The sequence below is a fragment of the Sphaerodactylus townsendi genome, linkage group LG16 (genome assembly GCF_021028975.2).
Source record: "Sphaerodactylus townsendi isolate TG3544 linkage group LG16, MPM_Stown_v2.3, whole genome shotgun sequence".
Lineage (NCBI taxonomy): Eukaryota > Metazoa > Chordata > Lepidosauria > Squamata > Sphaerodactylidae > Sphaerodactylus > Sphaerodactylus townsendi.
In genome coordinates, this window is record NC_059440.1 from 18,517,605 (window position 1) to 18,545,062 (window position 27,458).

Consider the following 27,458-nt stretch of genomic DNA (forward strand, 5'->3'; position numbering starts at 1 on the left):
GCAGGTGGACAGAATGGTGGTTCAACTGGGGACAATTTGCAGCAGCAAGATCCCCATTTAAACAAAAACCCACTGCGAAGTAAGCGCACAAAAACCCTGAGTATCACCAAAAGAAGAAGAAGAGTTGGATTTATATACCCCCCTTTCTCTCCTATAGAAGACTCAAAGGGGCTTACAAACTCCTTTCCCTTCCCCCCGCTCACAACAAACACCCTGTGAGGTAGGTGGGGCTGAGAGAGCTCAGAAAAGCTGTGACTAGCCCAAGGTCACCCGGCTGGCATGTGTTGGAGTGCACAAGCTAATCTGGTTCGCCAGATAAGCCTCCACAGCTCTAGCAGCAGAGCGGGGAATCAAATCCAGTTCCTCCAGATTAGAATGCACCTGCTCTTAACCACTACACCGCTGCTGCTCTTTTGCTTGGTTAATGCAATGCGGACGGGCGTCCTATTTTGCAGATCTATGGCTTCTTTTATGTGTACCCGCTTGTGGCAACTATTCCACATATAACTGGAAAGGGGAGGCAATCATTGCTACTAAAAGCTCAAGAACACTTTATGCTTAGCTCATAGCTAATGAATATGTCGTTCCCCTCTGGAACACAGCCCAAAGACACAGCTCAAAGACACACAATTGTGACTACACTCAGATACCAGTAGTACATTCCTAGCGGTGTGTGAAAATACCACTATGAATAAAGCTGTTCCAGGTGACATTACCCGACCCTGTCACATTATGCCCACCAAAGGAGCCTCAGGATTTAGGATGACGGCGATGCCGCGGGGAGAAAGTGGGAGAAACAGACCCTGGTGGTGACAAGGCATCCTGGGTGAAAACTCTGTGGGAGGACAAACTTGGAAAAGGAGAAAGGGAAGGAGAGGGAGGGAGGGAGGGAGGCATCCAGCCAGCAAGCTGCGAAGTGGGCAGCCAGAAGGGGAATTGCTGGCATCCGCGCAGGACTCCAGCAGGACTGTAGGCATCAAAAACGAAAGCAACGGGCCAGGCGTCGGAGCCAGGACATTCATCTAGCCCCCTCCCCCATTCTGGAGACAAGGCGGCAATCCGCTAAGATCCAGCTCATCACCCCACGCAAGCCAGACCTCAAAGTGCCAGAAGCTAATGCAAAGCCAAAGAAAGAATAAGGTTCGAACGAGCTTCCTCGCCACCGTTTGCAGGTGGGAGCTAGCCCGGTAAACTGCTTGGCTGACAGCAGGTAGGCTTCCGAACCGTCCCTTTTCTTCCACTATGCTTTCTTGCCAAACCTTCAAGCAGATTAAGTGAGGAAAACAGTGAAATAAAGGAAACGGTGTAAAATCCGACACAAACAGTGCAGAAACTGGCTTACGGAAAGAGAACGGCACAAACAAGGAAGTACACACAGTGAACAGTGCAATAAGCTTTATGGAAAGACCCTCCTGCCCAATTCTATTCACCACCACTCCATTCCCTTTATAAAAATGCCCTCGTGAACATTTGAAAACAACGCAGCACCGTCTCTCCGCCTCAAGGCCTCAGGATAAGTCAACCTCTGCTCCATCTCTCTGTCTAGCTACGGGTGATGAAAGTCCCAGGAGGGCACAGAGGCTGATTGCGCATGGGCCAAAAACAGCAGTGTGAAAACAGTGTGAAAACGGTATAAACCCTTTTACACTGTTTTAAACCCTTTTATACCATTTTCACACTGTTTTCACACCACTGTTTTTGGCCCATGCGGAATCGGCCAGACATTGTGGCGGCATGGAACTTTGTTCACTAATGTGCACCTTTTTTTACAAAACGGCAGGAAAACCTGCCCTTCCCAGGTGAGTCCTTCAATTCTGTTAGCATGCACACATCCATGCACAGGGTGATCAAGGCATTGCTGATTCCAAAGCATCCCACACACTGCGGGGTGCCTTTCGTGTGCTCCTCCAGCATGGCAAAAATTCCCAGACTACCCTCCTCCAAACACATGGGGGTCCCTGTTGCCCTTAAATTTACCCTTGCTCCCCTTCTTCGCGTGCCTAGCTGGGTTGGCTCAGGACAGGCAGGGGAAGACTGGGGTGCTCCATGCTCTGCCTGGCTTCCCGGGTTTCCACCAGGAGCAGCGCTGTCACTTGATGCTGCCAGACGGGCAGGAGCACCCCTAACCCTCCTGTCTAAATCAAGGCCCGGATAATTACAGAGCAGTTTGCATTGAAGTGCGTTTGTATGAATCAGGAGAGGGAGTTAATTGATATTTACTCTTGCCGCTGGAGCCAAGGTTCTATTGTTTGGGATGGAGGCAGCAGAGGAAGTTAGAAGCCAGCCACAATGGAGGTTAAACATGAGGGGAGGGGGCTGTGCCGGTAAAAAAGAAGCCCTGCTCAGGATCATGCAGAAAATGGAATGGGGCTTTTGGCCGCAGCAGGCAGAAAACCTAGGAGGCAACTGCCCTGTGCTCTGACCCTGCTAGCATCCATGAAGCACCACGTGAGCATCCTTGTGCCTGGCGGAGGATTCTGGGTTCCCTGCTTACATAATATGCCCACTGCCTTTCCACCAACCGGCTTGCTAAAGCCTGCCACTCTCCCACCGTTCTCCTACGGCAAGTGGACGTATCCGAGTGCAAGCCACGCTGGATTCCCTCCCCCCCCGCCGCCCCTCCTGCAAACCCTGCTGATGTGCATTCCCCCAGCCAGATGTGTCCCAAGATGCAAGATGGCCTCACTTACTCTCGTCAGGATTGGGGGATGCCAGAATGGCGCTGTGCTTTCGCTTCACCTCTTCGACGTTCTCAGCAATCTTGTCTATGAAACCCCGGATCTCTTCCACCTGGGGAAACGCAAGAGGCCAGAAGTGAGCGGGGCACCTGCCGCTTTGCAGAGAAGCCAGTCTCTGTGACCAGTCAGGGCTGGCTTGGGACATCTGAGCTTCTTCTTTTTTTTGACAGCTCCAGCCAGTATCTCATTTCAGGATGCCATTCAAGAAGGGCGCTGTTGGATCTGACCAAAGGGACATCGAATCTGGTGGCCAACCGGATGCCCCGGGATGCCTGTAAGCAGGGAGCAGAGCCCCTCTCCCTGTTGCTGTCCCCAGAATAATTGGCGTTATGAGATCCACGTTCGGAGACAGTGTAAATTCTATTCAGTCATCACAGTCAATACCTATCAATGGGCCTACCCTCCATCAATATCCTTCTAAAGCCACGTGTTAAAGTCTTGGACCTTGAATCAATAAATGGACTCTGTAGTGTTGATCGGCAGCATTTATTGGAAGGCAACGAAGCACCCAGTTTGTAGAAAGCCAGTTCTGGCAAACCTGGCTCTTGCTACCACCTTTATTAGGAAACAATTCCCCCTCCCATTTTCCCAAGGAATGTGAGAAAGAGTTACTTCGGAGCAGAGGCGCCCTAAGGTCAGCAACAGACATAGGTGGTGTGTGCATGAGGGAGGTGTGTGCATGAGGGAGACAGAGATAAAGCCACCTGGCCTCCTGCCCCACGGAGCAATGGAAACATCCCGTTTCCCATGGGAGAAGGCGGCGTCAGGGGTAAGCCTAGTTATCTACAAAGCATGTGACACCATAAAGAATAGATTAAGGGAAGAATGTCCCATTACAGCAGTGGTAACATATAGCAGGCTGGTTACATATATCTCGAAGTGATTACATTGAGGTAGGAATGCATCTCGATCAACTGGATACAACTGCCCATCGTATATTTTGTAGCATCTACATTGAGGTAGGAATGCATCTCAATCAACCAGGTGCAATCCCTGACACTGACTTAGGGGTTAGTGGTGGTGAACCTTTGGCACTCCAGATGTTACAGACTACAATTCCCATCAGCCCCCACCAGCATAGCCAATTGGCCTTGCTGGCAGGGGCTGATGGGAATTGTAGTCCATAACATCTGGAGTGCCAAAGGTTCGCCACCACGAACCTAGGCAAGCAGCCACCACAACCTCTTGTGGCAGTGAATTCCCCAACTTAATTGTACATTGGGTGAAGGACAGCTTCATTTTTTCTCTTCTCAATCTACAGCCCAATAATTTTATTGTACACCCACATTCTAGTATTGTCTGAGAAGACAAGTTCTATCGTGTCTTCTACATTCCTGTGCACAATTTCATAAACCTTCCTCCTTCAAGAGCAGGTCCAGTGGTCGTTCTTTCTAGCCAAAATGGCAGCACCATAGTTCATTGGTAGAACATCTGTTTTGCATTCAGAAGGCTCCAGGTTCAATCCTTAGCATTCCCGATTTACAAAAAGGATCAAATGGTAGGTGATATGAAAACCAGTACCAGAGGCTCTAGAGAGCTACTGCCTGCCAGAGCAGACAATACTGAGACTGATAAATCAATGGTCTGGCTACTGGGCTATGCCCCAGGCCTTCACTGCTTGGCAGCATTCTACTGGCGGCAATGCCAGCCTGGGCAGCTGGGCAACAGGAACACACCAGGCCAGCCATTCACAAGGATGCCAACTCACTTGCAAGAGGCAGTCAGTTCTTCAGATATCAGCCAGAGAGGAAGTCTTCCTTTCGGGCACACAATGCAGTTGAAAAGGGATCACTCACCTGTTCGAAAAAATGGTCCATGAACCGGTCCCGGTCCACTCCAACAGCAACTTCATCGTCATCGTCACTGTCCTTGCCCTGCAACACAAGGGACAACATTCCTAAAATCACGCTTAAAAATCTGAAGGAGAACACCAAAGGAAAGGAAACCAAATGATATCCTAGGAGGTGGGAAGATTCTACAGACCAGGCAGGCATCTATTGCGCAGTACCCGTGACATCACTCTGATGTTACTTTTTTGTAACATTATTCTTGAGTTTTGTGATAGGCCCAAGTTTATTCTGTGTTTTACTCCTTTTTAAAGGAGAATGTGTTAGCTATTGGGGCTTTTTTGTTTTTAAAAATAAGATCTAGTTCTTCATGCCTTGTTGTTATTGTGCAGATGGCTTACTGTTCTTTTGTGTTATTGGAAGCCAACTTGTTGGTTATTTGCCTAAAAAATTCCCCCTACCTCATAACTGGACGGCTTTCGTTGCCTTTGAAAAATTCTCTGTGACTTTTATTCATTCATTCTCTGCTGTAGCAGAAATCTTCACACAAAGCCACCACTCCCAGACAATACACACAAGACATTGCACTAATTTCACTAGGGCCTGGTGGAATGCTTTGTCAAATGAGACCAGGGTCCTGTGGGCAGTTGAGGGCAACAACAGGGATCCATCTTGGTGACCTCCCTTCTTTCCTCCCCCTTTCCCTTTTTTTAAATCAAATTGGGAGGGGTATCAAAATGGGAGGGGGAGCCGTATGGTCCACCCTTGGTTAAGTTTTTAATGCCTTCTATATGTTGCTTTTACATCATCGATTTTTGTACTATTTTTATCTACCTTTTATGGAATTGTATTGCGTAATTATGTTGTGAGCCGATCCGAGCCCACTTCGGCTGGAGACAGCGGGGTGTTAAATCAAACAAACAATAATCATCTTTTTCTTCAGGAGAACACAGACTTAAAACATTTGTTTTGCTATCACATTTATTTCTCACCCTTCCACCAAACACCCAGTTTTCCCAGTAGTACATAGTTCCCCCTCCTCCCATTTATCTCCACAGCAATCCTGCAAGGTAGGTTAGCTGGCGTGGGTGACTGCTCCAAGTTCTCACCCAATGGACTTCACAGCTATGTGAAGATTTGAACCCTGAACTCCCCAGTCTTAGGGATATGCCACCTAGACTTCCATCCCTCACTACCTCCCGAATCATCAGTGACTATTTAAAAAGGGTACCTTTGACCACTTTATTTTGCATGTCTTGTCAATTCCAGCTTGCTTTTCTTGTCATTTTCACTGTCAATAGATGAAACTGACAAAGCTCAAAGCAAATGGAATGCAGTGTGTGTGTGTGTGTGCGTGCGCGCGCGCGCATGTGTGTGTGTAAAAGTAATTCTTGGCCTTGCTGACAGTAGTTGACAGATGCAGGCACTATCCTTCACACATTAACTCACTCCAACAAAATGAACTGTAGATGTAAAACTACTGTGGACTTGGAGGGGGGACATGCATAGGGACCGAGTGAGGGGCAAATCAGAGAACCTTAGAAAGGAGAAATAATTCAAGGCCCCTACAAGGCTAAAGCCTTCACTGACAGATGAGGATGCCTGCTGCATCCCTGTGTGAGTCACTGCTCTGCCCTAGCTTCCTTCAGCCAGATTGGAGGCAGTTAATTCTGTCTCCTCACAGCTTCAGCAATGAATCAGCCCTTCAGTCACACCCAATACAGACAGAGATGTGGTAGAACAATGACTCATGCAAATCCACACAGGTAGACTCCTCCGAGAGGAGGATGGGTTTATTCTTGTGCATTTTAAGGGTCAAGCTAGGAATGACCTGGGACATCCGAGATTAAGGTCTTGGATGTTTTTTTTAAGGGCTAAAAGTAAACACAGAGTGAATAAAGATAATTCTGGGGGCCGGATCCTTATCACAGCCCACTTGGGTTTTAAAGGTAACCTTTTTTGGCACATAGGAGTTAAATAAGGCCTCCTATTTTAAATCAGCTGGCATGTGTCTCAACTAGCCAGCGTGCAGGCTCAAAGGCCGGTCAGTCAGGCCAAGAGTCAATCCCATCTTGAAAACGCAGCATTAAAAGCAGACTAGAAATGTTGGCGCATCTAGATTGTGAGCTTTGGGGAACGAACTGCGCCGCAACATAGCCAAGGGAGACGTGGCCCGGCCTGTCTCTTTTCGTGACACGGAACGGGCTTGCGACTCCCGCGGGCCTGTGTGGCACGGCAGCCGGCGAGATCTGTGCTTGCATCTTCACGCGGTCACGTAGCTCAAGGGAGAACACACAACAGCACAGGGCGCTGCCTCCCGTCTCGTGTGCCCTTCTTGTCCGTGATTCTCGCTGGCTTCCTTTGTCCCCGCAAAAAGGGATCATTCCGGGGCAGGCCACCTGACATCACAGCAACCCTGGATCATAGCTGGCAGGTGCTACAGACACTGTCTTGCTTTGAAGGGGCTAATGCGGCCCGCTCCAGCATCCAGGACGGTTGCTCTGTCAGTCCGGTCAAGGTCAGAAGCAAGGAACACCCCCTGTGCACCAAAGGAAAAAGCCTTGGTGGGAAAGGGAAGGCGCAGAAGCTGAACCTCCAGAGATGTTGCCGATTCAGGGGTCAGGATGCCTCTCCAACATGTCGACAAGATGGAAAAAACCGTGCTTGACATTTCTTTACTTGTTGAATGTCAAAGTGCTTCAAATGCCAGCGTCTTAGAAACCCTTGCAGATCCATAACAGAAGTTCAAGATTCGTTACGGACTAAGCCAACTGGATCTGGTCCCAGCGGTCCAAAGAAAAACTGAACACACGAAGCTGCCTTATACGGAGTCAGACTACGGCTCTTTAAAGGTCTGTGTTGTCGAACCAGACTGGCAGCAGCACTCCAGTGTCTTAGGCAGAGAAAGTTCACTTCCAGCCAATCCCGCTAACTGGAAACGCCGGGGATTGAAACTGAGACGTTCTACACACCAAATAGAAGCTTTACCGCTGGTAGAGTTGCCAACTTTGTGTTGGGACAAACCTGGAGATTTTCAGGGCGGAGACCGAAGAGGGTGGGGCTGGGGGGATTTCAGTGGGGTATAATAATGCTATGGAGATCCACCTCCCAAAGCAGCCATTTTGTCCAGGTGAATTAATCTTTGCTGCCTGGAGATCTGCTGTAATAGTGAGAGATCTTCAACTACCACCTGGGCCCCTTCCGCACATGCATTTTCAATCAACTTTGCAGCTGGATTTTACTGGGCAGAATAGCAAAATCCACTTGCAAACAATTACAAAAGTTGATTGAAAGTGCATTATTCTGCATGTGTGGAAGGGGCCCTGGAGGCTTGTAACCCTAAACCCTGGGCCAAAGTCCCTTGCCCATTTTTTTAAAAAAGCCACGTCAACATCTTTTTTTTAGGACCCACCAAAAAGGCACAAAACCATTCGCCATCTTTACTGACTTCTCCAGAGCTCTTCTTTTGCCTTAAGCATCAAGGCTCTTTGGTCTGCACCCCGCAAGGCAGTCTTTCGGATATTTAGCTGACTTTGTTGGGTTCTGGATGCAGCTAGTTAGTATCCGATTGCATGCCGGGCATGCTGGGAAGGAAATCAGAAGGAACACAATAAAGGGAAGCATCCCTGGGACCACGGTGCAGAGTGGTAAGCTGCAGTACTACAGCCAAAGCACTGCTCGGGACCCGAGTTCAATCCCAAAGGAAGTCGGTTTCACGGACCTGGCTCAAGGTTGGCTCAGCCTTCCCCCCATCTGAGGTCAGTAGCATGAGTACCCAGCTTGCTGGGGGTAAAGCGTATACGACTGGAGAAGGGAACTGAAAACCACCCCATGAACACAGCCTGCCTAGTAAACATCATGAAGTGATGTCACCCCATGGGCCAGTAATGACCTGGTGCTTACCTTTAAGTTTTGTCCTATAGAAAATATATTTTTTTTTTAAAAGCCAAGCATCCACCTGATCCTTTTGACACCTGGAGGTGTGTGCGTGAGGGAGAGGCGCTGCTTTCAGTCCCTGCTGTCATCGGAAACAAGCCTGTCCTCTGCTCTCCTCGCCCCCTCCACAATGGTTACTCCTTTTTCTTTGTGCCCATTTTATCAGCTATTGTTTTTATCACCTGCAGCTGCCAAGGCCTCTGTCAGGCACCCAGGAAACATCCATGGGTGGGAGAACCTCTTTGCCAAGAGGCACCAGCGCTGGTCTCCTGCCAGCCAATATGTCATGCATTCTGGCAGTGAAAGAACAGCGGGCATGGTTCAACCCACCCAGTGGCACCCAAGGGTCTTTGACTGTCAACAGCAATGGAAGGATTCCTAGAAGCACTGGGGTCCACTGAACAGGAGCTAAATGTTCTAAAGAGCCAGCGTGGTGTAGTGGTTAAGAGCAGGTGGATTCTAATCTGGAGAACTAGGTTTGAATCCCAACTCCTCCACCTGAGTGGCAGAGGCTTATCTGGTGAACCAGATGTGTTTCTGCACTCCTGCATTCCTGCTGGGTGACCTTGGGCTAGTCACAGTTCTCTCTGTACCCTCTCAGCCCCACCTACCTCCCAAGATGTCTGGCCTGCCTTGGATCTCCACTGAGAGGAAATTGCACCAATCTAGCCTAGGGCAGCGGGAGAAAGATACAAGGTACCGCTGCAAAATCACAACAGGATGACAAATCAGCACCTGAAGCAGAATTCATATGTACGTGCACTGTGCGTAGCCAAAACAGCATGCACTCCCTTCCACACCTCATGGACACAGGAGTCCAAAATGTCTATCAAGGAGGAGGAGTTTGGATTTATACCCCCTATTTCTCTCCTGTCAAGAGGCTCAAGGTGGCTTACAAGCTCCTTTCCCTTCCTCTCCCCACAACAGACACCTTGTGAGGTAGGTGGGGCTGAGAGAGTCCTGAGAGAACTGTGACTAGCCCAAGGTCACCCAGCAGGAATGTAGGAGTGCGGAAACACACCTGGTTCACCAGATTAGAGTCCACCAGCTCTTAACCACTACACCACGCTGGCCAGTCTTATGACTCTTCTGATGGGTGAGCAGAACTTTTGAAGCCAAAGTGCAGACTTTAGGATTGCAAATCTATGGAGCAGCTCCTCAAGAGTGTCCATCTCTGTGCAAGCTCAACTTATAGAGGGCAACACCCAAAAACGATGCCTAGCAGCAGAAGAAGACACAGAGGGCCGTCAAGCTTCAGAGGCCACCAGCTTGCCTTTAACTGGAGCCTACTCTGAGAGGAGACGCTTTCCCCACCCACTCCCAAACTGGACTGCAAAGGATTTCTGCAAAAAATGCAAATAGGAAGACTTCACCCTTCTCCACTCAAGCGCATACACCTTCATGGTCATTTTTAGCACGCAGATAAGCAATGCGCAACGCTGCAAATATGTGCATCCAAACTAGAGCAGGCAAAGAGATGAACGCAGAGCAAAAAGAAGAAGAAAAGGCAAAGCACTCCTTCGGCTAATTGATCTCATTTTGTACGCCATGTGCATCCCAGGCCCTTCAACCAGTCACTGATTCGAAGGTGGGGGGGGGCGCATGGCACGGTTGTGCTGGTAGCCGGAAAAGGAGCAGCCCACCCCTCCTCAAACGAGCTAAAGAACAGCAGGCTGAAAGGGAGCTAATTTGGCCAGTTCTTGGGCTTCCAGTCCACCCCGGGACTCGTGAGACATGGAAGACAAGTGCAAAGAAGCTAACGGCTAAGAGAAGAAAAAGAGGAGTTGCATTTATACCCCGCTTTTCTCTGTTGCAAGGAGTAAGCAGCTTACAAATCCCTTCCCCTCCCCACAAAGACGCTTTGTGAGGAAGGTGGGGCTGAGAGAGCTCAGAGGGAGCTGTGATTAGCCCAAGGTCGCCCAGCAGGCTTCATGCGAAGGAGGGATTAGAGTGCATCGCTCTTAACAACTACACCACACTGGCAGATTTTACATCTGACACACACTAGCTGGTGGTCTTGGGCAAGCTGCTTTCTCTCACCTTCACCCCTTGCGTATCTGAAAATGATCTGGCCTGCTTTGCAGGGCTGTCATAAGCACTCCAACAAGACGACGGGTGTAAAGTGCTTTGTAGGCATAAAGGAGAAGTAATGAAAATTGGACAGTGGGGCTTAAGTTCCTTCTGCCTCGATCCAAACCAAGCCCACGTGTGTCTGGGAGGCCCAGACCCTCACAGCATGCTTGCCCAAGCTGCAGACACACCCAGAAAAAACGAAGCTTGCTAGGATAATCTCGGGACAGAATCCTCTCTCAGCCTAACTTTCCCTCAAGGGGGTTGTTGCGACGCCCCTGCGAGGGGAAGGAAATCTTCTTATACAGCTCTGAGCTCCTTGGAGGAAGGCGGGGATAAAAAAATGGGATTAAACAGAGTAGGGATGAAACGAGTGGCTCCCAAACACACACACACACACACACACACCCCTGCCAACAAAGCCTAAGGCAAGGACATGAGGGAAGCGCAGGGGGATGGCTGTATCAACCCTTCCTGACCCGAACTCAGCTCATCTTCTAGGATTCGGCCTGTTCTCAGGAGCTCGCTTTCGGGCACGCGCAGAATGCCGTCAGCCCGAAAGCAACGACAGATGGGCTCAGCCCGAGCAATCTGCTGTACGAAAGACAGGCTACGGGCCACGTCTCTGCCAGGCTCCCTGGATACGTAGCCTGCCTCGTCCTTCTGCTCTTCCCAGCGAGAAAATGCCGCCATCCCTGCCGCCTCAGAGATGAAATTCTAAGTCTCGGAGGCCCCAGCCGCCTTTCTGGGTGGTTGCGGTTTTAAAATATTCCGGGGATTAAGCGTTTCCCTTCTTCTGTCTGGTATTATTGTAAACCATTCGGTAATCGTGGATCATAAATGGATGTCATCTCTTGCTATGCTTTGCCTCTCTGCTACCCTTTGTTTTTTCTCCACAGCAGCCCATTAGGCGTCACGTGTTTTCCTCTGGGCTCTTCGCTCGGCAGTGTGGTCGTGGTGGGGTCTCCTCGCATTTCCCCGTTTACACATGAGGAGACGCCCCACGGCCTGCTGCGCAGCTTGCCCACCCCCGCTTCCGGGGCGCTCCCGGTCATTGCAAGATTGTTTTTAAACCCTTTAAACGTCCGTATCGATATTTCTGTGTGACATCAATATTTTTTGCGTAATGTCGATATGTTTGAGCTTTTTGCAAAAGCCAGCTGCCGATCCCCTGGAAATGCCCGTGAGGACCCCGCGAGGAGGGGGGGGGGGCTGGAAGAAATAGAAACCCCAAAGCAAGGGAAAGAGAAAACATTGGGGTTTCCCCACTCTCTAACTGCAAGGTTTTCAGGATCTGTGGCATTGTAACACAGAGCGCATCAGTACAGAAATCTCTGCCCCCTAAGGAAATATTCCCTCGCTGCAGAGCAGAACAGCAGTGTACAATCATGGCCAAAAAAAGTGGCTGGTATTGCTGGTGCCTCACAGCAGAAACCGACCTCAACAAGGAAGAAGTCTCAGGGGACTCTCCAAGTGTGCCACGGCTCATGTCAGAACCATGGGTTCTTCTGCACCCACGTTCTTCCTCCTCAACGCAAACAGACAGTTTTGGGCTTTCTTCTTTTGGAGCAGCCAATAGGAAGCTTCACTTGTATGGCTGCAGGGGTCACCTCTTTTGAACCAGCTTGCCATCATCATAGGATGATACTTGGCTTGTCGCCGCCCAACTTTTTGAGATTGGCCCGAGTTCCCTATGGCAGCCATCTCGCGCTGGTACCACCACTCCCTGTTCTCAGAATTGCAGAAGGGTCCACAGGTTGTGCTCAAGTATCTCTTTAGCCAAAAGAACAAACACCCTCACAGGTTTTGAATTCGGGCTGGCCAAGAGATCACAGAGTCAGTAATTAAAGGGGGGGGGGATGCCGTCAAGTCACAGCTGACTTATGGCATCAAGGCAAGAGACGTTCAGGGGTGGTTTGCGATTGCCTGCCTCCACATGGGCCGAGAGAGTTCTGAAAGAACTGTGACTTGCCCAAGGTCATCCAGCAGGCTTTATGGGGAGGAATGGAGAATTGAACCCAGTTCCCCAGATTTAGAGTCCACCATGCTCCGATAAAGCAGCCCTATTTTAAGCTACCCTGTTTCCCCTAATATAAGACATCCCCGGAAAATAAGACATAAGGTTTTGCTGAAGTGCGAAATATAAGGCATCCCCTGAAAGTAAGACATAGCAAAGTTTTTGTTTGGAAGCAGGCCCGATGAACAGAACACAGAAAAATAAGACATCTCCTGAAAATAAGACATAGCGCATCTTTGGGAGCAAAAATTAATATAAGACACTGTCTTATATTCGGGGAAACACGGTATATACTGTAAGGGGGAGGGGGGTACAGCTTGAAAAGCAGATACGAACAGAGGCAAGGCCGGTCCTCCCCTGCTGGTACTGGGTCACGCGTTAACAGGAATGGGGAATTGCCCATGCAGAAGAATGCAATTGGGTCTTGCTGGCTTCTTCTCTGACCTGAGTCGCATCCGTCACCTGAATCAGGGGGAGGTGGGGAGAGAGACACTGATGGCTCCTCAAGCGTACACAGCTTTGTGGTGAAGTGCACATTTGCCTGCTTCTAGGCCATTTGCCTGCCTGCCTTCTCTGCTTCACACAGCCAGTCTAAGAAAGAGATCTATTCTGCGTGACAAGGGAGGAGGCGGGCTGCTGCCCCTCTGGATGCACAATGGGAAGCCCCTTCCCCTCCCACTTCGGATGAAAAGGGCTGTCCCCGCAGACGTGAGGGTGCTGAAGTTGCCTCTTAAAACAAAAGGGAAGAGAGGGAATGAGAGAGAACGTGTAGGAGGAAAGAGGTTGGAGGCAGACACAGTGCCAGCAGGAGCAAACCGAGAAGATGCCGCGAGCTGGCTGCGTGTGGGGAATCACAGGAGGAAAAGAATCACAAGCAACTTGACCTATTTTGAATATTTGATTGCAAACTACAAACTTTGCAGTCTGAGGAAAGCTGTTTGTAGCGGGAGGGGGGCCAGCTACAGGGCTCGGTCGTGATGGAGGCTTATGAAACGAGGCATGCTGGAGAGACGCAAAGAGAAAATAAAACAAGATCCCAGCAGCCCTTCAAAGACTGGCAAAACATACCCCGGCATAAACTTCCATGAGTCAGAGGCACACGAAGCAGGCATTTGGCTTCCGGCTGAGTTTGCTGCTATGGACAAACCATTCTGGAATCATCCTCTTGGTCAGAGGGAGCTCCCCTCCCCCACTTCTCAACACAATAACTTGGGGTCATCCGGCGCAGCTGATGGGAAATAAATTCAGGACAGGTAAAAGAAAGTCCATCCACAGACGGTGTAGGTTGAAGCGATGGGAGTTTGCAGCTGCAAGACGTGGCAATGGCCACACGCTATTAAAGGGGGATTTAAGATACCCCAAAGCAGAAAGGAAGGCAGAGCGATTAAGTTCTCCACGGATTTTGTGGGGCAGCTTATGAACTACGGACACAACTCAAAAAAGGCAGGGGAAAGGGGGAGGGGGGAAAAGGAAGAGGCAAGGTACATGGGCACAGTAGTATGAAGTAGCAACAAGAAAACACTGTACCCAGGAAGCAATCTAATAAACAAGTAATGTGCAAACAAGTGATTTAATAAATTAGAAAGTACTAAAGTGCATACAAAAATACATAGAGCCGCAATTAAGCGCTGCAGTCACCCCAGCGCAGAGATTTTCTGGTGTGACTACAGCGCTTAATTGCAGTTCTATGTATTTTTGTATGCACATTAGCACTGTCTAATTTATTAAATCACTTGTTTGCACATTACTCGTATATAAGATTGCTGCTGGGCACAGTGTTTTCTTGTTGTTGGTTTAAGAGAACCAGACATGAACCGGGACACTCTTGCAAAGCCGGCCTTCACAGAAAATACCCCATTGTTCCTCCGGCAACATCAGGGAGATCTTTATTCCGCTCAAACTTGCAAGGTTGTTGAAAAGTCTCCTACACAAGGTGTGGATCACTCAGGAAGAGCTGTGCTAACTTCTTAAAATTCATGGATGTTATACCAGTTAAATTCTATCCAGATGGAAATGCAGATTTAAGTGAACAGGGTTATTTCATAAAAACCGCGTCTTCAATTAAAAAAGGATATCTTGCTAGAGAATCATCTCACATCCCAACGTTTACTGTGCGGATTATGTTATTGGGGTGATTTGCCATTGCTTTGTCCAGTCATCTACACTTTACCCTCAGCAAGCTGGATACTCCTTTTACCGACTTCGAAAGACTGAGTCAACTTTAAGCTTGCTACCTGAAACTGACTTCCCTCAGGATCAAACTCAGGTTGCGAGCAGAGTTTTGACTGCAGGACAGCAGCTACCCCTCTGCCACCACAAGGCTCTTCTAAGAGATGCAGCAAGAAGCAAAACAAAATGTCAAAGGTGAAAAGTCAAATAGGAAAACTGTCCCCTTGGAATTCCGGTGCTTTGAATTCCAATGCTGTTTTCTTTTGGTTTGGGTTTTTGGCCAACCTCATTTACCTCCAAATCCCGAACACTGTCGTATGCTGACTATCAAACCATGAAGAAGAGAAGAGGAGGAGTTTGGATTTATAACCCACCTTTCTGTCCTATAAGGAGACTCACAGTGGCTTACAAGCTTCTTTCCCTTACGAGGGAGGCAGTGTCTGACCCTTGGCTTTGGAATTCCCCTCTCTGGGAGATGCTCCCGAACCTGAGACTGTGCATTGTCCAAGATGTTTTGCATTCAGTTGGTAGCCCAGAGAGAGGGCAATAGCAAGGGACCATGGATCAACAATCGCACACTTGCTTTTTTATATACATACCACAAGTCTCCACTTAAAGGCCCATAGATTTTGGGAAAGAAGAAGAGTTTGAATTTATACACCACATTTCTCTCCTGTAAGGAGACTCAAGGTGGCTTACAAGCTCCTTTCCCTTCCTGTCCCCACAGCAAACACCTGGTGAGGTAGGTGGGGCTGAGAGGGTACAGAGAAAACTGTGACTAGCCCAAGACCACCCAGCAGGAATGTAGGAATGCGGAAACACATCTGGTTCACCAGATAAGCCTCTGCCACTCAGGTGGAGGAGTGGGGAATCAAACCCGGTTCTCCAGATTAGAATCCACCTGCTCTTAACCACTACACCCTGCCGGCTCTCTGAAACACCAGACTCCATCATTCTCTAATAACCCAGTTAGGTAAAAAGCTAATGTGCAATCCATAGGAAAAAAAACACAACTTCTTCCAGCACCAGATGCAAATTCACCGCACATTCTACATTTCCAAGGAGCTGAGGGATTAGCAGTTTAAATTTTAAAGCCGGTGTGCCTGCTAAGATGTGGCTAGGCTGCCTGCTTCCAGCTTCAATCTGTGCCAGTTCTGTGCCCTCCCCTTGGCTGAGCACAGAGAAATCTTAAAACCAAGTAGGATTGCTGTCGAGGTTGCTGAGAAAGGGAGGCCCAGAGAGAGCGGAGAAACTGAGCCAGGCTAAGCGAGGGAGGAGCCACAAACCAAGAAGGCAAAGCTCTCATCTCCCTTCCTTGCTCGTTCCTTTGAACAAACATCCATCACGCTAACAGGCTCATCTGCTGAACTACCTTGAGACCAGGGCAGCCACGGAAGCATTTTCTCTGCTAAGAAAACAACGTGGTCTTTATTTATTTATGCAGCAGACGTAATGTATATATCGCTCGCCGTTAGCCTCCTGGGTGGATCCGAGCAAGTTATGTGCCCAGCCAGCCATCCTGTTCCCAGCAGATGCCTTTGAGAAGCTCCCATGCACGGCTCAGACGTATTCCTGGCTCTCCAGCCCCCACCCTAGCAGCTGAAGATCAGAGGCATCCCCTCTCCAAACACGGAAGTTTCTTTTCAACTGCTGCAGCTTGGAACTCGCAATTGGTTTGACACCTGTGAATTTGCCATCCCAGAGCCATCTTGGTGGCAAGGTATTCCATCAATGAATGAGGTTTTGTAGAAAAATGTACTTTTTTGGTCCCGGTATACTTTTAGGGAGCTCTCTCACTGCTGGCTGGCCACTGGACATTCTGGGTATCTGGGAGGGTTGCCCCGCTAGGTCCTTCTGTTCATTGGAGGGAAACCTACTGGAGGTCCCTGGCCCAAAAGGTATCTGGCTGGCTTTGACAAGCCTGGCCCCTTTCTGGTGGAATAAGCTCCCGTATGAGATCAGGGCCCGGCGGGAATTAACTGTTTCTGCCGGGCCTTTAAGACGGAGCTTTTCCGCCAGGCATTTCCATCTAACCAGCCGGACTGACCTGAATGTATCACCATTGGCCTCCCATGGTTACAGAAAGGGGGAGGGATTTTGCCATCTGGGGTTGATGCTGTCTACTACCAAGTCTAGGGTTACTTTGGGTTGGGAATTCCTGGAGATTTACACAGAAAGATGGGCCCCTGCCCCAAGGAGCTTACGTTCAAAATTGCAGCAAACAACATAGCTGCTTAACTACAAGGGACCCCCGGAGATGAGCACATTGACACCCAAGAGAGGCCATCTGTGTGCATAAAGTGTGTGTGCCAACACAGATTTGGTGGCACAAGGAATATACAAGAGCAGGCTTTGTGGTAAACACACGGTTAAGATTTCCAAAATCTGCAGTACCTGTTTACTCAGAAGAAACAGCAGGGCCAAAGGAATACACGAATGTCTCTTGGACGAGGGTAGCATCGCTTATGCGAAATGGCCTTCAGCTATCCTTAAAAAACACTCACCCAAGCTGAGTTCAGAGCATGGCCTTTTTAGCATGGCACCAACTTGTCCCATGCGTCTCCTGCCCCACTATTCCCATCCCACTTACAGTCTGGTTAGTCATGAAAGAAAACTTGACAGTTTCTTCCTGAAATAACCTGAATCGGCTGTCAGTCCGGGCCAGACCTACCTGACTTCCCAGGCATAGTAAATCGGCCCTCTATCCACTAAAGAGAAGTTGAAAGAAGCTTTGCTTCCTCTCATGGGTGTATATATTTCTCATATTGCATTGTTTCTTTTGGTCAAACAGATCACGCAGGTTTTTGAAACCCCACAAAAAGCCAGCTGCCCCTGTTTACTTGAGAGGAAAGCGAGAACAGAATGCATTCCTCCATGAATAATATTTCAAACCACCTTTGACCCAAGGGGGTGGGGGGATATTGTGGTCTATCTCCTGCTTCACTCTTTGAAATCATTTCACCTGGCCCACAGGTGAGATGCGGCCAAACATTGGATAAAAATTAAACCTCATGGAAAACCAAGCAGGAACGCTCACCAAGATGCCCAGCCCTATTGAAGAACTGAATTCCTCAGTCAGCCTATGCAAAAAAAAATATGTTGCAAACAATGTTGTGGATTTAAGATGTAAAACACAGCAGGGTAAAATGCAGCATATTTCCACACAGGTGCCAGCCTGACTCCGTAAAATCCACGGGGGCATCTCTGAGCACAGGCAGCTTTCTGCTTCCTGCCTTTGACTTTGCCAGCACTTCCGCGAAGCCCCGTTGGGAAGGCAAAACAAAAGACAGCAAGGACGACAATTCTGTGCTTGATTTACCTGGGTGCCTTAGCGGCTTGGCTTCATTCATAGTGCACCCCACCCAAAGGACACGAAGCAGGAAACAAGGAGCTGAGATCATACCTCTCTCAAATTACACAGATATGAACACAATCAGCTGCTCCATGATATGTCTAGCTAGTGGCAGCTCTTTGGGATCAGGCAGAGAAGAGGAGGAGGAGGAGGAGGAGGAGGAGGAGGAGGAGGAGGAGGAGTTTGGATTTATATCCCCCCTTTCTCTCCTGCAGGAGACTCAAAGGGGCTTACAATCTCCTTGCCCTTCCCCCCTCACAACAAACACCCTGTGAGGTAGGTGGGGCTGAGAGAGCTCCAAGAAGCTGTGACCAGCCCAAGGTCACCCAGCTGGCATGTGTGGGAGTGTACAGGCTAACCTGAATTCCCCAGATAAGCCTCCACAGCTCAGAGCTGGGAATCAAACCCGGTTCCTCCAGATTAGATACACAAGCTCTTAACCTCCTACGCCACGTCCTTAACTAGAGACGCAAAGAACTGAACTCGGGAACTTCTGCATATGAAGCACGTGCTCCAGCACTGAGCCACAGGCCCTCCAAAAATGGTTTGAAACTGCTTTAGATATAATTAGTTTGGCCCCTATCCTGAACTGAATTATTCAGGAAGGCATTTTCACTAAGGCAACAAGGTTTTATTATGCTTGTTGTGCTCTGCCGTTGCTTCCGACTTATGGCAACTCTGTGAATTTATGACACACATGCACCCAAAGCCTTATCATTAACAGCCTTCTCAGGTCTAGCAAACGGAAGCCAGCCGCTTCCTTTATTGATTTAAACCATCTCACGTTCGGACTTCCTCTTTCCCTGTTGTCTTCAACTTTTCCTAGCATTATTGCCTTTTCCAATGAGTCTTGTCTTCTTGTGGTGTGACCAAAGTATGGGCTGGGTTTTATTATAACAGAATTGACTCAGGAAGAATCATTTAGTAAAGGGAAAGGAATTAGGGACTATGCTACAGCCTGCAGCACGTACTGTCAGTTGCTGTATGTATTGTCCTATTATGTAATTTCTGCATCGCGTAACATGCCATGTTAATGCTTTAGCTTCGTTCTGGGTTGTTGACTTGGTTTTAATTTCCACATCCTAATCCTATAACACTGCTTATTGGATGCTCCATCCTATTATTGTTATTGATTTATGCTTTGTAATCTACCTTGAGCCTTGGTGAAAAAGGCTCACTGTAAATGATGTAAATAAGTAGTCCAGGACTCGGACTGGTAGGAGCTTCACGTGGCCCCAAGCAGAGAAAAGCCAATCTGGTGTAGTGGTTAAGAGCAGGTGGATTCTAGTCTGGAGAACTGGGTTTGATTCCACACTCCTCCACTTGAGTGGCAGAGGCTTATCTGGTGAACCAGATGTGTTTCCGCACTTCTACATTCCTGCTGGGTGACCATGGGCTAGTCACAGTTCCCTCAGGACTCTCTCAGCCCCACCTACCTCACCAGGTGTCTGTTGTGGGGAGAGGAAGGGAAAGGAGCTTGTAAGACACCTTGAGTCTCCTTACAGGAGAGAAAGGTGGTGTATGAATTCAAATGCTTTCTTCTTCTTTCCCAAAATCTAAGAGCCTTTAAGTGGAGACTTGTGGTATGTATTTAAAAAAGCAAGCGTGTGATTGCTGATCCATGGTCCCTTGCTATTGCCCTCTCTCTGGGCTACCAACTGAATGCAAAATATCTTGGGCAATGCACAGTCTCAGGCTCCAGAGCACCTCCCAGAGAGGGGAATTCCAAAGCCAAGGGTCAGACACTGCCTCCCTCGTAAGTCCTAACCTGATGCAGGAATGGTCAGCTGAAAACTGGAATAAGATGTCACAAGCGATCCAAAGTCTGCACCGCTCCAGAACTCCTCCTCACATTTAAAACACACAATGGACAGAAAAATGGAGCTCTTTGCAAAGGGATCTGGATGCTGAAAAGTACATTTTGATAAAATGGAAAGGATGCTTTTGGTAAAGGATTATTCTCTGGGGGGAACTTTGCTGCCTGCTCCAGATGGGGTGAATCTTTTTTTGACTGGCCCATTTATGAATTTAGGGGGCCAACTGGATCCATCGATTCTGTAACAAAAACAAACCAAGCTCACTCCCCCTCCCCCACTCCCGGTGACATTTAGCACTGGGTATCGCCACTCTGCTGTCCCATGATGGGGGAACCTTGGAGCTGGACTACTGCACTGCACTGCACTGCACTGCACATGGGACTGCCCTTGTAGGCAACCTGAAACTTGGACCAAAATGCAGCAACTCATGTTTTTACTGGAGCAAACCACTATGGCCGTATGATAATTCTAAAGGCTGTATCCCAGATATTCTTTTGTTTCTGGGTTCAGTTTAAGAAGCTGGTTCTAACCTGTAAGAGCCCTCATGACTTCGGACTGCATACTTGAATGCCTTTCCCTTTCTACATATACTTATGTGGATGCTTCCTAACAAACCTTTTTGTTTTTTCTACAGGCAAATTTTCCTACAGTCTCTACCCTATCATAGGCCTTTATGGAGGGCTGAGTACCTATGGAAAAGCAAACCGGACACCAACCCTTCTAGTATGTTCGAGAACCTGGAAAGATGGACTTTTTTTAAATAAGCTTTTCAAGCCAATTAAGCACTGCCGGTTGTTCTAACAGGACTGGCCGGGATCCTGAGCAAAGCTCTGCCTTTTGTTCTAGTTATTCTGCGATGCTTCTCTCATTCTAGGACCATGATGGCAAACCCATGACACGCATCAAAGGTGACATGCCATGATGTTTGGGGTGACCTGCCAGTGTTCACCAACACCCAACAACAAGTATTTTCCCTGCCTGAGTTTGAGTCATTTTTGTAATTATTTGACGTTTCTTTATATAATACAAAGCACCACACACGATTGGACTGTATTTTTTTTTAAAAAAAGATCAATATGCAAAGAATTATTTCTCCTTTGTTCCAGCGGAGGGGGGGGGGGCACACGCCAGCAGAGTCAAGTATTTTTCCGAATTTTCAACACACCAAGCCCAAAAGGTTTTGCCGTCATTAAGAACATAAGAACAAGCCAGCTGGATCAGACCAGAGTCCATCTAGTCCAGCTCTCTGCTACTCGCAGTGGCCCACCAGGTGCCATTGGGAGCTCACATGCAGGATGTGAGAGCAATGGCCTTCTGCGGCTTTTGCTCCCGAGCATCTGGACTGTTAAGGCATTTGCAATCTCAGATCAAAGAGGATCAAGATTGGTAGCCATAAATCGACTTCTTCCATAAGTCATTGTTCCACGATGTCTCGTTTGTGATGGAATGGACTGGAATTTGGTGGTTTGTTTGTATGAAATTTAAGGTAAGTAAGCCACCATGAATTCCTAATGGAGGGGGAAATGGGGGGGGGGAGAAGTTTAAAAAATAAATACAATTGCTTCCTGAACCTTTGTGAATGGGAGGAGGGTCAGCTAAGGAAATGCACTCTGCATATGCTCAAGGACATTCCTAACATTCCAGGCAAGTCCCAGAGCTCCGTCTAGACACAGAGGAAGTTCCGCGTTCAGGTGCAGTCAAGGGGGTGCAATATTTCAGCCTTTCGGGGAGTGAGGTTGTTGCGAGACTCTTTGAAAGCTAACCAAAAAAAACCCTCACATCCTGAATGACGCTTCATCTGAATGAAAGTGAAATGAAGCGATCCGTCTCTTTGCCTCGAGCTCTTCAGTGTCCGTGAGCATCAAAATCTCGCCCGGCACCAAATCCCAGGTTTTGCAAGGGCCACACTCTGCACATGTTTAGAGGCAGACCCCCTCCTTTCTATTCCGGTGCTGACCTCCAGTGGAGGAATACAGGCTTCCTGGCAGAGACGGCCACACGGTTCAGTTCACGGCTTGTCCTAGAAAGCATCTGACACAAAAGGATGCTCTTTCCCACACGCACAAGCACACGCACAGCGCAAGGAGGCTGGACAGATCACAAGCTTTGCGCCATCTTCTAATACTCCAGAGAGTACTGCCCTGACCAATTCACCTCTTTGTCTGAAATGTGGTTATTTGGGGGGGTCCTGTTTCTACTCTCTCTCTTTCTCTTTCACCAGATTCAACCACAAGGTTACATCTTGGGGTCACTCTGCATCCTCTCCAAACTGGGGAAAGAATCCCATCGGCTCCTCCACTTGGGATGAAGCTTTTCTACCAGCCCCACAGCCCGTGGGGGCTATATAACCATTGGCCTCATTTCAGTCCTCCCTGTAGTTGGGGGAAAGCCCCCCACATTTGCACTGGAGACAGAGGAGAGCAGTATCGATCCACCAGCAGGTCCAAAGTGGGGGACAAGGTGGGGGGCATGCCTATCTACTCCCCCCACCCTGTCTTTCAGTCATCTCCAAGCCTTCCCCCCTCCCGCCCCCAAGGAGCAAAGGCTTCACTGAGGCAGAAAGGAGAATTGGGGTGGGGGGGGGGCACTGTCATCTTTTCACGCGCACCCCAGCCGTCGGTTCTCCCTCGACGAGGCTTTACCCAACCCTGTCGCCTCCCCAGGGAGACGGCCCTAAGGGGCTTGTGGACAGCCAGCCGGCCCCGTTGTCTCCCCCTTGCGCTCTTCCCTGGCCTGCCCAATCGACGGCACGTCCGTCCGCCCACAGTTGGGTGCGGGCGCCCTGGGGGCCCTTCCTCCGACCGCAAGGGACGCAGCGTCCTCTGCCGTCCGATGCAGCCTGAAGCCGAACCCGCCCGCCCGCCGGCGGCACCTCCACCTGCCCAGACGGCGCGCCCGTCCGCCCCCACGGATCGCGGACTCACCGTGCGCAGCTCCTGCGTCCGGTCCTTCATCGCGGCTGGCTCGGCTGCTTGCCTCTCCGGCGGCCGCGGTCGAGGGAGGAGCTGCCAGGAGGAGGCGGGCGGGCGGGCGGCGGCACATGCGCCGGAGTCGAAGGGAGGGAGCCCGGCCGGCGGCCCCGGAGGAGCCCCGAGCGGCAGAGGGACGCGCCTCCTGTCGCCAAAGGGTGCCCGTCTGGTCAGAGGCCCCCGTCTGCTAGCAGCTCTGGGTTGACCATTAAGCAAAATGAGTCCCTGCTCGGGGCCTCAAGCTTCCAGGGCACCGGGGGAAGTCAGAGCTGGGGCTCCCAAAATCCGATGCCTGCTGCCCTGACTAAGCCTCCGCGCCAGCAGCCCTGGATTGACCATTAAGAAAAATAAACCCATGCTGCCAGCCTCAGGCTTCCATGGCACAGGAGGAGTCAGATCTGGGTCTCCCAAATCCCAGTCCCATGCGTGCTGCCCTGACTAAGCCTCCGAACCTCTGCTGACAGCTTCAGGCTTCCATGGCACAGGAGGAGTCAGATGTGGAGCTCCCAAATCCCAGTCCCTTGTGTGCTGCCCTGACTAAGCCTCTGCGCCAGCAGCCCTGGGTTAACCATTAAGAAAAATAAACCCAGCCTCAGGCTTCCATGGCAGAGTCAAACCTGGCTCTACCAAATCCAATCCGATGCCTCAACCATTACAGCATACTGGTTGTCAGTCATTCAGCCTCTGAATGTGCTTTGTGCAATGAAGACATCAATCCAATAAAACGCTGCACTCTGCCAGGTCTGCTGCCCTGGCTAAGCCTCTGCACAAGCAGCCCTGGATTGACCATTGAGCAAAATGAGTCGTTGTTCAGGACCTCAAGCTTCCATGGCAGAGGGGGAAGTCAGACCTGGCTCTCCCAAATCCTAGTCAGATGCCTTAACTGTTATGCCATGCTGGCTGTCAATCATTCGGCATCTGAATGTTCTTATCTGTGTTAAAACTGAAGGCTTAGGGCCAATGAGACATTGTCCTCTGCTAGGTCTACTGCCCTGACTAAGCCTCTGCACAAGCAGCCCCGGATTAACCATTAAGCAAAATAAGCATGTGCTTAGGGCCTCAAGTAAAGAGGACATCATAGAGGGTTTTCCCTCCTTATCTCTGCTATATATTGAAGCAGATTTGTTACATCGGATTAATGCTGAGGATATGATCAAAGATTTTGTAATTAAAAATGCGGCAGAAAACTTTTTGCAGCATAAAGTTATAAGTAAGCAACAGTAAACATTATTCTGTATCTTTGATTCATGTCACTTAGCATGCTATGGAATAACAGGTGTTTTGTTTCATACAAATAATGATATTTGTTAATTAGAATATATGTATTTTACGGTTTACTGTTGTTTTTATTTTGAATTACATATACAGTATATAGGGGTACCATTATCTTTCCAGTGCTTAGGGCCTCTAAAGGTCTTAATCCGCCCCTGAGTGTGGTATAGCGGTTAAACGGTAAGTACAGTGGCGTTCCTGCCTAGGGACAGGGGGTACCCTATGTCCCCGGGCGCCCCTCATTTGGTCACGTGGGGGGGGCGCCAACATTTCAGGGACGTTTGTGGTTTTTAAAAAAAATTTAAGTGTTTTTTCATGTTCCGGCCTGCAGGAGGCGCATTTCTAAGGCTAGCAACACCAAAATTTCAGGGTACCATCCAGAGACTGTCCTGATGATACGACCCAAATTTGGTGATGTTTGGTTCAGGGAAAGCAAAGTTATGGACCCCCAAAGGGGGTGACCCCAACCCCATTGTTTTCAATGGGAGCTAACCTGAGATGGGGCTACCCATTTGAGGGACCATAACTTTGGTCTTCCTGAATATAACTTCACCAAACTTGGATGGCATCATAAGAATAGTTAACAGATGATGATACCCACAGGGGAATTTTGGTGTCCACTAGCTTTAAAAATACACCCCTTCCAGGCACCCCAAGAAATGTGCCCAAAGATTCTAACGTTTGTTTTGCAGTGACTTTGCTCCATTGTAGCCAATGGGGAATTTCTGGAAGGTGTGTAGGCAGGCTGCACATTTTTTTTTTTAAGACAGAGGCACCAGACTTTCAGGGGGGTGGCTCCAGGAGGGGTCTCCTGGTAATGGCCAGCATCCAGAGTTTGGAGGCGCCTTTAGCTTCTGGGGGGTTTCAATTTTATGGGCCCCCCAAAAGCATTAGGCATTTTGTTTCCCGGCTCCTGCACATTGAAAGCCTGTGGGCTCTGGAGTTTGCCTCTCAGAACTCTCTCAAGCTCGCCCCCCCCCCCATTCCAGAAGCTAAAGCTCACCAAGCTTGGATTCTATTACTCAGAGGAGACCCTCCTGGAGCCACCTTGAAAGTCTGGAGCCTCTATCTTCAAAATGTAATGCAGCCTGCCTCAGAAATTCCTCATTAGCTTCACAATGGGAGCAAAGTCACTGCAAAACAAAGAATCTTGGGCAAATTTCTTTGGGGTGCCTGGAGAAGAGCTGACCCCCCATTTTAAAGCTAGTGACACTAAAATTTCAGGAGTACCGGCCTGTTAACTTATTCCTATGATGCTACCCAAGTTTTGGACCCTTGAAGAGTTATGTTCAGGGGACCAGAAGTTATGGTCCCTCAAATGGGTACAGCTCCAACCAACTCCAGGTTAGCTTCCCATTGAAAACAATGAGGAGATTGTGTATCATTCCATTTGGGTGTCCATAACTTTTCTGCCCCTAAGCCAAACATCACTAAACTCAGGTGGTATCACTGCAGGCAGTCTCTGGATGATGCCCAGTGAAAATCATGGCTCATAGCTAGCTTTAAAAAATGCACTCCTGCGGGCCGAGAAAAACACCAAAAATACCCCCCCCCCAACCCCAAATACCTTTTGCATTAAAAGAGCATTTTGTTTCATATTTGGGCGGGACCATAATCAGGACAATTTTTTGTTGTCGAATGTGCCTTAAATTTGCCCAGATTCCAGCCGAATCTGCTATTTGTTTCATCTGGAATCTCCAACCCTCAAAGAGTGATGCTGTTTCAGGGTGGGGGAGAATCCACTTAAAACAGCATCACTTTCCAGATTTCCCTGTTTTAACTGGGGACCCACAAAGATTCTCCCTTTAAGGTAGGTTTAAAAGAAGAATCTGAGCTCACTAGATTTAAACACCAATGAAAGTGATGCTGTTTGGGGGTGGATTCCCCACTGGAGGTGTTTTGTGAGAGAATGATGCTGACATTTTGTTTTGGTAAATATTTTTTTTGCTGGGGTGATTTGTGGAGAGATTTACATGCTTAATACCAACTTGCACTGGTTTGGAGTTGTTTCTCAGGCTAACAACCTACCTCATAGGGTTGTTGTGATTAGGAAATTAGGAAAAGAGTTGGTGGGGAGAGAGCCATGTATGTTTTGATGGGAGTGGGAGGTGTTTTGTGAGCTGGTACAAAAAATCATTGTTTGGTCATGGGGGGGGTGGGGGTGGCAGCCCATATGCCGGGCAGGGAGGGGGGCGCCAAACTCAGGTTTTGTCCCCGGGCGCCAGTTTGCCTAGGTACGCCCCTGGGTAAGTATATATATTCTAATGAATAAATATCACCTATTAGTCCATTGCTTTCTTGTCTGGAAGATACATAGCATGTTAACTTATACGAATCAAAGATACAAAATAATGGTTGTTGTGGGTTTTCCGGGCTGTGTGGCCGTGGGCTGTGTGGTTTGTGGTGCCAGACCACGGCCAGACTACGGCCACACAGCCCGGAAAACCCACAACAACCAGTTGAATCCGGCCATGAAAGCTTTCAACAATACATACAAAATAATGTTTAAAGTTGCTTACTTATAACTGCATTTGTTCTACAAAAAGTTTTTGCCTGTATTTTTTTCATTGCAAAGTCTTTGATCGTGTCCTGCAAATTAATCTGATGTAACAAATCTGCTTCAATACTTAGCAGAGATAAGGCAAAAAATCCCTCTCCGGGGCCCTCTTTCCTAGAGGCTTTGACCACATGCTGATTTTGCTTAATGGTCAATCCAGGGCTGACCACGCTGGCTCTCAGCCTCAGGCTGCTGCTAAGCGCACAGCTGCACTGGCTTCTTGATAAGCTGACTATCCAACAAATGGCCATGTTTTGAATCTAGGCCGCGTCTGAAGAAATGAACTGTGACTGACCAGCACTTATGCCAGGATAAATAGCCCCTTGTTTTCTGTTTGGTTTTGCTACAATAGACAACCCCTTCTTTTTTCTTTAAGAAAACAGACTTGGGAAGGGATCTCAGGAAGAGATTCTGCCATCTGCTGGCTTTAGGAAGGGTAGGAAGTAAGTCAGGCTGACAGATAAATCTTTCCTTTATTAATATTAGCATAGCTCACACACACACACACACACACACACAATCCTTCTTTCTTCTGGCCGTGAAACAGCTCTGTGAGGGAAGCTTCTGCCATTCCCATTGACTCAGTTTTAGTAGCCCACACTAAAGGCAGAAAAGAAATGCAACCTAAATAGGAGGGTCTTCTCTTTCCACTGATAGTCAAAAACAAGCTCCCGTGACCCCTAATAGCCCAACTAAAAATGATGGCCACTGGGCTCATCAAGAGGCATTCCACATAATTGTCAACATTTCTGGCTTGAAATGGGTCTCATCTTG

General features: G+C 48.8%; 1 protein-coding gene across 5 annotated transcripts in view; it reads right to left on the minus strand.

Moving 5' to 3' along the window:
• Positions 1-22,878, minus strand: part of STX1A (syntaxin 1A) — a 50,412-nt gene extending 27,534 nt beyond the window's left edge. For all 5 annotated transcript variants that reach the window (XM_048519517.1, XM_048519520.1, XM_048519516.1 and 2 more), the window contains exons 1-3: positions 22,811-22,878; positions 4,535-4,612; positions 2,691-2,790 (exon numbers count right to left, since the gene is read on the minus strand). In XM_048519517.1, the coding sequence (XP_048375474.1) occupies positions 2,691-2,790; positions 4,535-4,612; positions 22,811-22,840 (208 nt within the window). In that variant the 5' untranslated portion in view covers positions 22,841-22,878. The remainder of the gene's footprint in view (positions 1-2,690; positions 2,791-4,534; positions 4,613-22,810) is intronic.
• Between the last annotated feature and the right edge of the window lie 4,580 nt (positions 22,879-27,458).